Source organism: Mesoplodon densirostris, chromosome 10 (genome assembly GCF_025265405.1).
Source record: "Mesoplodon densirostris isolate mMesDen1 chromosome 10, mMesDen1 primary haplotype, whole genome shotgun sequence".
NCBI lineage: Eukaryota > Metazoa > Chordata > Mammalia > Artiodactyla > Ziphiidae > Mesoplodon > Mesoplodon densirostris.
Genome location: NC_082670.1, coordinates 68,450,572 through 68,460,346, shown reverse-complemented (window position 1 = coordinate 68,460,346; position 9,775 = coordinate 68,450,572). Strand labels below are relative to the sequence as shown.

At 49.1% G+C, this 9,775-nt stretch overlaps 1 protein-coding gene across 1 annotated transcript; it reads left to right on the top strand.

The window, feature by feature from the left end:
* Nucleotides 1–6,048: 6,048 nt before the first annotated feature.
* Nucleotides 6,049–7,116, top strand: CCR1 (C-C motif chemokine receptor 1). The gene has a single exon (XM_060110096.1). It carries the CDS (start codon nucleotides 6,049–6,051, stop codon nucleotides 7,114–7,116), a length of 1,068 nt encoding a protein of 355 aa, XP_059966079.1.
* The last annotated feature ends 2,659 nt before the right edge of the window (nucleotides 7,117–9,775 follow it).

Here is a 9,775-nt window from a genome sequence, read left to right as displayed (position 1 = left end):
ATGCAACACTGGAGCCTACCTGGGCTCTTTGATGGGGCTAATGGCAGACTCTGGGAGGGCTCAGACCAAGGAGTACTTCCCAGAACTTCTGCTGCCAGTGTCCTTGTCCCTTGTTGAGCCACAGCTGCTCCCCGCCTCTGTAGGAGACCCTCCAACACTAGCAGGTAGGTCTGGTTCAGTCTCCTATGGGGCCACTGCTCCTTCCCCTGGGTCCCGATGTGCAGACTGCTTTGTGTGTGCCCTCCAAGAGTGCAGTCTCTGTTTCCCCAAGTCCTGCTGAAGTCCTACAATCAAATCCCGTTAGCCCTCAAAGTCTGATTCTCTAGGAATTCCTTCTCCCGTTGCCAGACCCCCAGGTTGGGGAGCCTGATGTGTGGCTCAGAACCTTCACTCCAGTGGTGCACTGCTGTGGTATAAGTGTTCTCCAGTTTGTGAGTCACCCACCCAGCAGTTATGGGATTTGATTTTATTGTGATAGCACCCCTCCTACCGTCTCATTGCAGCTTCTCCTTTGTCTTTGCATGTGGGGTGTCTATTTTGGTGAGTTCCAGTGTCTTTCCTGTTGATGATTGCTCAGCAGTTAGTTGTGATTCTGGTGCTCTCGAAAGAGGGAGTGAGAGCTTGTCCTTCTACTCCACCATCTAGAACCAGTCTCCGTGTGTGTGTATGTTTGCATTAAGAAGTTTGCCTCTCACCCTCGAAAGGCCATAGGTGCCCTGGGTGTGGGTGTCAGGAAGAGGAAACAGAATGGGCCACTGAGCAGCCTCTTGTTTTGGCCTCTAGCTGAAAGCAAAAGAAGTCTTCCCAGGTCACATCAGGTCCAGCCAAGCTGTCCTAGAGAGAAATCATATAAAACTTTGAGCCACAGGCCTGGCAGAAATCCAGATCCATGTTCCCAAACATTTATGTGGAGGGTGTGTTAAAACACAGAATTTCTGATTCAGTGGGTCCAGGATGGGAGCGCAGAATTTGCATCACTAGCAGGTTCTCGGAGGTGCTGATGCTCTTGGTCCAGGGTCCTCACCCTGAGAACCTCTGCTCTGGAGGGCTCCCTCACCCCCTCCCACCACCCAGATGCACCCATCCTTGGCCCTGGGTACTTCCCAGGCCTTACTGTAGTGACTTGCTTAATTGTCTGTGATCTCTCGAAGAGTGGCATGTGCCTCTCTTGGTCACTGCTGTATCTATAGCACCTAACACAGTGCCTGGCATATCATGGGTACTCAATCAGTATTTGTTAAATGAACAAGTACATTTGCCTGCATGTCCTCTCTGTGGCATGGGTCCTACAGAAGCCTAGCACAGAGCTGAAAGGCCAGTCAAGGACTGACCATGTCTCTTTCCTTAGACTTGACCAAGGAAGAGGCGGGCCTCGCAAACCTGTGTTGTTTGGAAACTCATCTGGCAGCAAAGTACTACAAATAGGCAGATGCAGACCTCCCATTGACTACCACTGGGGGCAGGGCTGAGAGATGATCAATTCAGCAGAATCCTGTACTGGGGCAGGGGCTGGGTGTTTAGCTGTGCTGACACTAGCTGGCACGCATCGGAATTTCCTGGGCACCATTCAGTGTCCCTGGCCACACATGTCAACATGCACCTCTACATGTTGTAGGCTGTTTCCTGAAAATACAAGGCTCCCTGCTTGTGGAGCAAGCTTGACCAACGTGCAGGCAGACTGGAAGTCAGAATACCCCAAGAAGCAGTCCTCAGCCAGCAGTGAGTGGGTAGAGATTTGATGGACACATGCTCAGTTTCCTCACCCCTCCAGCCGCCCCAAAGTTGGGATGACTCTGAGGGGTGTCCTAAGTTCCCTAGTAGGACCAAGCTCCTGGCTCACAGCGGCACTGGCTCTCTAACACCCTCTTCATTGGCTCCTTCCCTTCCCATCCCACTTTCCCCTCCCCTGCAGTGTTTCCTGGGATCCCCTGCAGACACATTACTGGAATCTGCATCAGGGTTCGAACCTGAGAGATTCTAAAGTAAGACAGGCATTTTTTTTTTTTTTTTTTTGCGGTATGCGGGCCTCTCACTGTTGTGGCCTCCCCCGTTGCGGAGCACAGGCTCCGGACGCGCAGGCTCCGGACGCGCAGGCTCAGCGGCCATGGCTCACGGGCCCAGCCGCTCCGCGGCACATGGGATCCTCCCAGACCGGGGCACGAACCCGTATCCCCTGCATCGGCAGGCGGACTCTCAACCACTTGCGCCACCAGGGAGGCCCAAGACAGGCATTTTTAATGTCTTCAGCAGCACACCGAATCATGCATTCAGATATGTGTGTGTGTGTGTGTATCTTCATTTAATCCTCTCTATGAAGTAAGTATTATTAGCTTTGTTTTACAGAAAAGGAAAGAGACACTCAAGAGAATAAATAAATTACACACCCAAAGTCAGTAAAAGGTGGACCTGGGATCTGAATGCAGGACTGTCTGATATGTGAGGCCCATCACTGGTGCTCCCCTCACGCCCTGTTTTTTGTATCAGGCGGCAGGTTCCAGGCTCACCCATAGCTGTCTGTCAGTCTAGTTACTTTCTGCCTCCTGCTTCCTCCATCTCTCGAAGACGGGCTGCTGAAGAAGGAAGACCCAACCCCAGAAGACTCACGGAATATTGTACTGACGGGCCCACTGTCACCTCGTCTGAAGTCTTCATTTTACAGATGAGGGAACTGAGCCTTGAGGGACAAGTGACATTTTCAAAACACATTCACATTTGTGATTTCTGAAATGGGTACTTTTGCAGCAATCCTGTGGGGAAGGTTCGAGCACCCCCATTTTACAGAGAAGGAAATGGAAACCCAGAGAGGCACAAGCACAGTGGCAGCAGGAGCTGGTAACTGTGGGGAGAATCCTGACAAGCCTCGTGCGTCAGCCATTTATCCTGGCGCCAGGCACTCTGTGACACTTCTCATGTCCAAGCTGACCTCATGCATCCTCCTCTGAGTGTAAGTATTCAGTGTTCTTCTTTGATGGAGTGGTATCCAAGGCTTCAAAAGACACAGTGATCCGTCCACGTCTCAAGCAGAGAGCTTGGGCCACTGCGTAAACCAGGAACCCAGCATCAGAAAGGGACAGCCGAAACCCAGCCAGCAGACCTGTATTCACTCCAGGCTGGAGTCTCCTCGTAGTAAAACCGCTCTGTGGGGCTGTGGGGTAGAGACTGGGGAGCAGTCACTGGCACAGGCACGTAGGGGTGCCAAAGAGAAGCGGCTTCCTGCCTCTCTCAGGCTGAATGAGCCAGATCATTTTGAGGAACAGGACCCAGGCTTCCTGTTTAAATCCTTCTTTTGCAACCTTAAAAAAAAAAGACTACTAAGTGAGGGCAGGAACTCTGTGCTCTGCCCCCGCACCATACACATTCCCACTCTTCTGTTTGCTTCACCAAGTTCCGGGAGCACCTCATTGCCACCCACCCCACCCTGCTCAACTCCACCCAGTCCCCTTAAGGCAGAGAGCCCAAAGGAGAAGTGAAGCTGAGTGAGCAGAAGAATACCTCAGAGTGCATTTGGCCTTCAGGAACTGGCCACCAGTCGGTGTTGTGGCCATTCATGGACACCCAATGGTACAAGAAAGAAGAACGTTGTCCCCTTCTTGTTCTGAAAGACTGAGACCTCAAATTCTATCTCCATCATCACACAGGAAGCTGAGAACTTCTGACTCAGTCAGGACCTTGACCTTGAATTCATAAAGATTCTAAAAGCTCCAGAGACAAACGCTTCATGGACACAGTCCCCTGAAACCAGTGTAAGTGGCACTTGTCTTTTCTGTTCATCAGTCACTGTTGAGGGCAGTGTTGTTTGCATGTGGCCAGGTTGGACTGTAGTCCTTCTCCCATTGCAGGAGAAGACTTGTTTACCTGGCTGTCTCCTCAAAGGTGGGGAATTCTTCGAAGGCCAGGCAAATGTGTAAGTCACCCACCCATGCACCTGTAAGGCAGTGAATTGTATAGCAATACTGAGGATGGAAGGGTTTATAAGACTGGGTGCTCAGATGTAAAATAGGCTGTTCTTTTTGTTTGGGGGGGGGTTGTTTTTGCTAAAACAGGATTAAGTCAGCCCAGTATTAAGGGACAGGAGGCACTTTCTCTGGAAAGCTATTCAAGACACTGACAGTTGCCAAATTTCCCCACGTAAACAAAACCCAAACGTGGGGTAAGAAGAAATTGTAGCAAAAGGGAAGTATTAATTAGAAAAACTTTGCAGTTGCAAGGACGATTTGATACTGAGACAATTTCTTAAGAAGACTAGACCCAGGGATCCTCAAAATCAGGACTGTGGGATGTCTTTGGAGGAGGTAGGATTTTACCTACGGGAAGGCAGGGAGCTGGCCAGGTGACCTCCTGGGAGGCATCCATTCTGTTCTAACAAAGAGGCAGGTCAGAATTTGGTTCTGAAAATACAGGGACATGGGGGCACTTGGAGGTATTTACTTCAACCTTTCCTCCTTTAAATCTGGAGGGTCCCAAACTTTCAGAATTAGAAATTCCCAGAAGTTTGCATAGCCTGCCCCCAGGCTGTGTGCCACTCACTGACCCTTTAGCTGGTTCACAGGACAACTCTAGGCTATTCAGACTGCAGGGCATTGATGTGCTAGTAAATGTTTAATAGCTGACTCTCCTGAAAAAGTGCCCTGATATCTAGTGTTTCCTGATTTCCATGTGTAAAATATTCCCATTCTAGTTGACTCCAAGCTACCAACATGCTGAATGCAGAGTTGGGAAGAGGTACACACTGCTGGCTCTTATGAATTAGTGTAAGGCACCTCCTGCACGCCACCAGGCCAGGGTGTCTTCTACCATCACAGACTGCCCTTTGTCTGTTCAGAGACTTCCCCAACTCCGAGGTTAAAGGATGCTGGCACTGGAAAGTTCCAGGCTGCAGGGCTGCAGCTGAGCACTAGTGCAGTGACCTGGGGCAGACTTTTGTAGCAGACTGCAGCAGGGCTGGCACATGGCATGGCAACATGCTCCTTTGGTCTCTCCTGCAAGGCCTTACTGCAGCTGTTCTGAGCCTTTCTTCCCCCAAAGCCCTGTCTTCTCCATACCATGTCACCCCATTCCTCCTAGCCTGTGCTTTCCTTGAATCCTCCTCACGGCTATCACAGGAGGTCTACAGTGTTACCTGGGTAACCTCAGAAGACTGTGTGACGTGGGCCAGGCTGGGCCCACTCTGGTGCCCTCAGTGTCCTCATCTGCTGAGGGATGGGTTGACCTTCTAGGATTTCACTGTGGCTGCACTATTGGTGTTTGGTATAGGGTAATTTTTACATTACAGGACATCCTTGGCCCTGCCTACCAAATGACAGTAGTGTCCCCCAGTCTTTGTGATGACCAAAAAAAAAAAATACACATTTTCATGTGCCCCCAGGGCACTGTATCACCCCTGGCTGAGAATCTTTTTAGCCCCAAATGCCATAAAGATCCATTTGTAAGTTTTTGACTCTCAGTGTTGACTATTTTCCTTCCCAGCATCCCTCTGGGGACACCATGGTACAGAGTCAGTGCTTGTGATTGGGGGCAGGAGAGCCACGTGGTTTCAGGAATGGGCCTGAGAGTGGTACACACCTGTGTTTGAGCTCCAGCTCTTGTTCTCACTACCTTTGTGTCCTAACTACTCCCAGTTTGTGTGTCATCACCTCTAAAATGGGGAACGATAATGGTACCCCCTCAAAGGTTGTTTAACACTAAGTCCAGGGCCCAGTTCATCGGAAGCACTGGGGAAGCATTGGTCATGAATGCTGTGGTGAGGCCTCCCTTTGTCTGCGCTGTCCATCCACTGGACTTTTCCTTCACAACACTCATTGCCAAAGCAATGAGTGATGTGTATACACCTTGTTTATTAATGTGTTAGACTACCAGTTGCATGAGGGCAGAGAGGAACTGGGTCTTCCTTGCTCAGCAGGGCATGGTACACAGTAGACACTCAGTAAACAGTTGCCAAGTGGTTAAAGACATATAATCACTGCCTTGTTCTTGTTATCCAGAACCCACTGCCTTTAATAGCAAAATAAACACGGAAACCATTTCCCTTGACCCGTGGGATAAGCCAGGATGGAAACTTCCACTGCCCCAAAGGACTATGACATGACCACAGAATACGACTATGGAGACACAACCCCGTGCCAGAAGGTACAGGAGAGGGCCTTTGGGGCCCAGTTGCTGCCCCCCTTGTACTCAGTGGTATTTGTCATTGGCCTGATAGGCAACATCCTAGTGGTCCTGGTCCTCATGCAATACAAGAGGCTCAGAAGCATGACCAGCATCTACCTCCTCAACCTGGCCATGTCTGACCTGATCTTCCTCTTCACGCTGCCCTTCTGGATTGACTACAAGCTGAAGGATAACTGGGTGTTTGGTGATCACATGTGTAAGTTGCTCTCTGGGCTCTATTTCATGGGCTTGTACAGCGAGATCTTCTTCATCATCCTGCTGACCATCGACAGGTACCTGGCCATTGTCCATGCTGTGTTTGCCCTGCGGGCTCGGACTGTCACCTTTGGTATCATCACCAGCATTGTCATCTGGGTCCTGGCCATCTTGGCTTCTGTCCCGGGCTTGTACTTTTCCAAGACCCAGTGGGAGTTCACTCACTACACCTGCAGTCTTCATTTTCCTCCTGAAAGCCTAAGAAAATGGAAGCAGTTCCAGGCTCTGAAACTGAACATCGTGGGGCTGGTGTTACCTCTGTTGGTCATGGTCGTCTGCTACACGGGGATTATAAAGATTCTGCTCAGACGACCAAATGAGAAGAAGTCCAAAGCTGTGCGTCTGATTTTTGTCATCATGATCATCTTCTTTCTCTTTTGGACCCCGTACAATCTGACTGTGTTTGTTTCTGCTTTCCAAGACTCCCTGTTCACCCATGAGTGTGAGCAGAGCAGACAGCTGGACCTGGCCATACAAGTGACGGAGGTGATCGCCTACACACACTGTTGCATCAACCCTGTGATCTACGTTTTTGTAGGTGAAAGGTTCCGCAAGTATCTACGGCAGTTGTTCCATCAGCTGGTGGCCGTTCGCCTAGCTAAATGGCTCCCCTTCCTCTCCACGGAGAGGCTGGAGAGGGTCAGCTCCATGTCCCCCTCCACCGGGGAGCATGAACTCTCTGCTGGGTTCTGACTCAGGCCGCTGGAGGCTGACCCAGGACCCAACAAGAGTGACCTGCCTGGCATGCCGGCTGGGGAGGAGGCAGCTTGGGTGTCCTGGCCAGATTATGATGCCTGACGCAGATGGAATGGTAGCCACGTGGGGTTGAGGGAGCTCCAGGTGCTCCAGACCAAATCACCTCTGGGGCTTGAGTTTCCTCTGTGAACTTCCCTTTGGTAGAAAGGAGATGAATAAATGAAACGGGACATTCCAGAAGACTGGGACAAAGGATGACCAAGAAGGGCTTGGTCCCAAACAGGAATTCAGATTTGTGAACATTAACATTTGTAAACCAAACCACTGAGCATCTGCCACCCTTGCCCCGTCACCAGTGAACTTGGAAATAGTGATTTCCACAACGGACTCCTCTCTGAGCCAAGAGCCAATCAGGAGCTGGCAGCTGCCTCCACCCACCCACCCCGCTCCCACTGCAGGGTTTAGGCTCTTGGAAACCCTGATGAACCTAGGACTCATGATGGAAGAACTTGACATCTAATGGGAAGTAGGATTGGGGAACTGCTTTTGGCAGTGGAACTAAGAAAGCCCTTGGATGGAATTTTTATATTCACTAAAATCGAACAATTCACACAGTGGGCTGGACACAGACGAAATGTATAAAATGCTGCACTTCTTGAAATAGCCAAGGAGCGGGGGAAGTCATTACTTCCATTTAGCATCCCTTTCTTTCTGAATATTTTTTCAGAATCTCCCTTCCCTGTAAGTTGAGGAATGTGGCAGTAAATTCTGACAGCTTTATTGCAGAAATTATTAACAGGCAAAAGGAGACCGGATTGATTTTCTTCCTCTGGTTCTCCATCCAGACCTTTTAGTTGTGTGGCTCAGAGTTCTGGCAGCCACCTTGCACACATCAGCAGAACAGGGACCTGGTGTGCAAGCTGATGGGGTTTGAGGCTGGGAGGGTAACATCTACCAGGAAAGGTGGGGACCCTGTCGATGTAGGAAATCGAGGAGCCCTTAACTCAAAGAAACTTATTCACCCTAAAGGTCCTTAACACTTCAGCTTTCACCTGAAGTGCGATGGGACTTCCTATCCATTATGTCTTCTTCCCTTTTCCCTCAGACATAGATTTCTTTTAAAATAATTTTCCCAATAACAAAAATTGTTTTCTAGAAAAGCTTAAAAACACAAAGGGAAAAAAAACCATCAAAAGCATTCATAATCCCCCTACCCAAAGACAACCACTGTACATTCTTTGATGTATTTTCTTTTAGTTTTTTTTTTTTCTCCTATGCATATCTATGTTCATGAGCAAGATGGACTTCAGCTGTATTTACTCTTCCACTGTTGTTGTTTTTAAGTAGCAGTATGTTGGGAACACTTTCCTGGGCAATAAACTATTTCACAGCATTGGTTTTGGTGCCTGCACTGAATTCTACCACAGGAATTCACTCTAATTTACTCCACCTACTTCCCCGTGATTGCTTGTGCAAATCAGTTCAGTCCAGCAGCAGTGACTAAGGGACCTGCTTTGTTCAGAGCCAGCTCTTTGGGACCTGGGAGACATGGATGCAAGAGGGATGTCTGTTCTCACAGAGCTGTCAGTGCAGTGGACAGGTACAGGGATGCCATCTGAGCCCAGGCGGGACGGGTGGACCTGCCCCAGAGCCCATGGTGCCAGGGCAACAAAGGGGAAGAAGGACTCCATCAGTCAGAAAGCACCCTAAGTGAATGGGTATCCCACCTTACATCACAGTGACACCATTGAGCTGGCCTCTCATGGACACTAGAATTTTGTGCTCTTACCAAGTCACCCTCTCCTTCAGTCAGGGACCTACTGTGTTTTCCTGCTGTCCTTATGCAAAGAAGCTGGTGTCATGAAAGTTTAGGAAATTTTTGTCTGGGGCAGAAGAGGTCACGCTGCACTGGGTTTATGCTTCCACACAGGAAATGTGGACAAATATAGGCTTCAGGAGCAAGGTGGGTGTCAACTCTCCACTTGTAAACCTGCCAGGCCTCTCTGCGGTGTGAAGAGAAGAAGGCTTAATGGACTTAAGAAGCATTTATTTGTCCACTACTTTGGTCAAATACCACTGCCTCAGAAAGTACTGTTGGATCCACAGCAATATCATAATGAAGACTATTTCACAACATCCTCCAGTTCAATTTTTGAAATAATACTTATTTTTAAACTTGTTACAAAGGCAGTCTGTGTTCATTGTAGAAAACTGGAAACAGGCAAAAAGCCCAAAGAAGAAAATGGAAACACCTGTAATTCCACTACCCAAATGCAACCTCTCTTAGCGTACTAGTGATTTAGTATGTTACCTTCCAATGTTTTCTAAATGCACGTGCATGTGCACGCGCACACACACACACACATATCCAATCACACTTAACATTTTTTGTGTATCCTCAGTAAAGTTTGACACATAGCAAGCACTCAGTAAATGCTGGTTGAATGGATGATTCTCTGAACCTCCAATCTATAACATGAGGATAAGAGTAGTATATACTCCGTGGGGCTGTTCTGAGGATTAAATGAAATAAAGGAAGAAAAGTGGGGTGATCTTTCTCCAGCTCCATCAGATAAGAGATCTGACTCCTCCTGCCAGGGCCCCTCCTTGGTCACTCAGGACGCCTCCAGCCCTTCCCAACTGCCTGCATCCCATC

What these genes read in the sequence shown, in the direction of transcription:
- CCR1 (XM_060110096.1), top strand. Translation starts at nt 6,049, where the DNA reads ATGGAAACTTCCACTGCCCCAAAGGACTATGACATGACCACAGAATAC.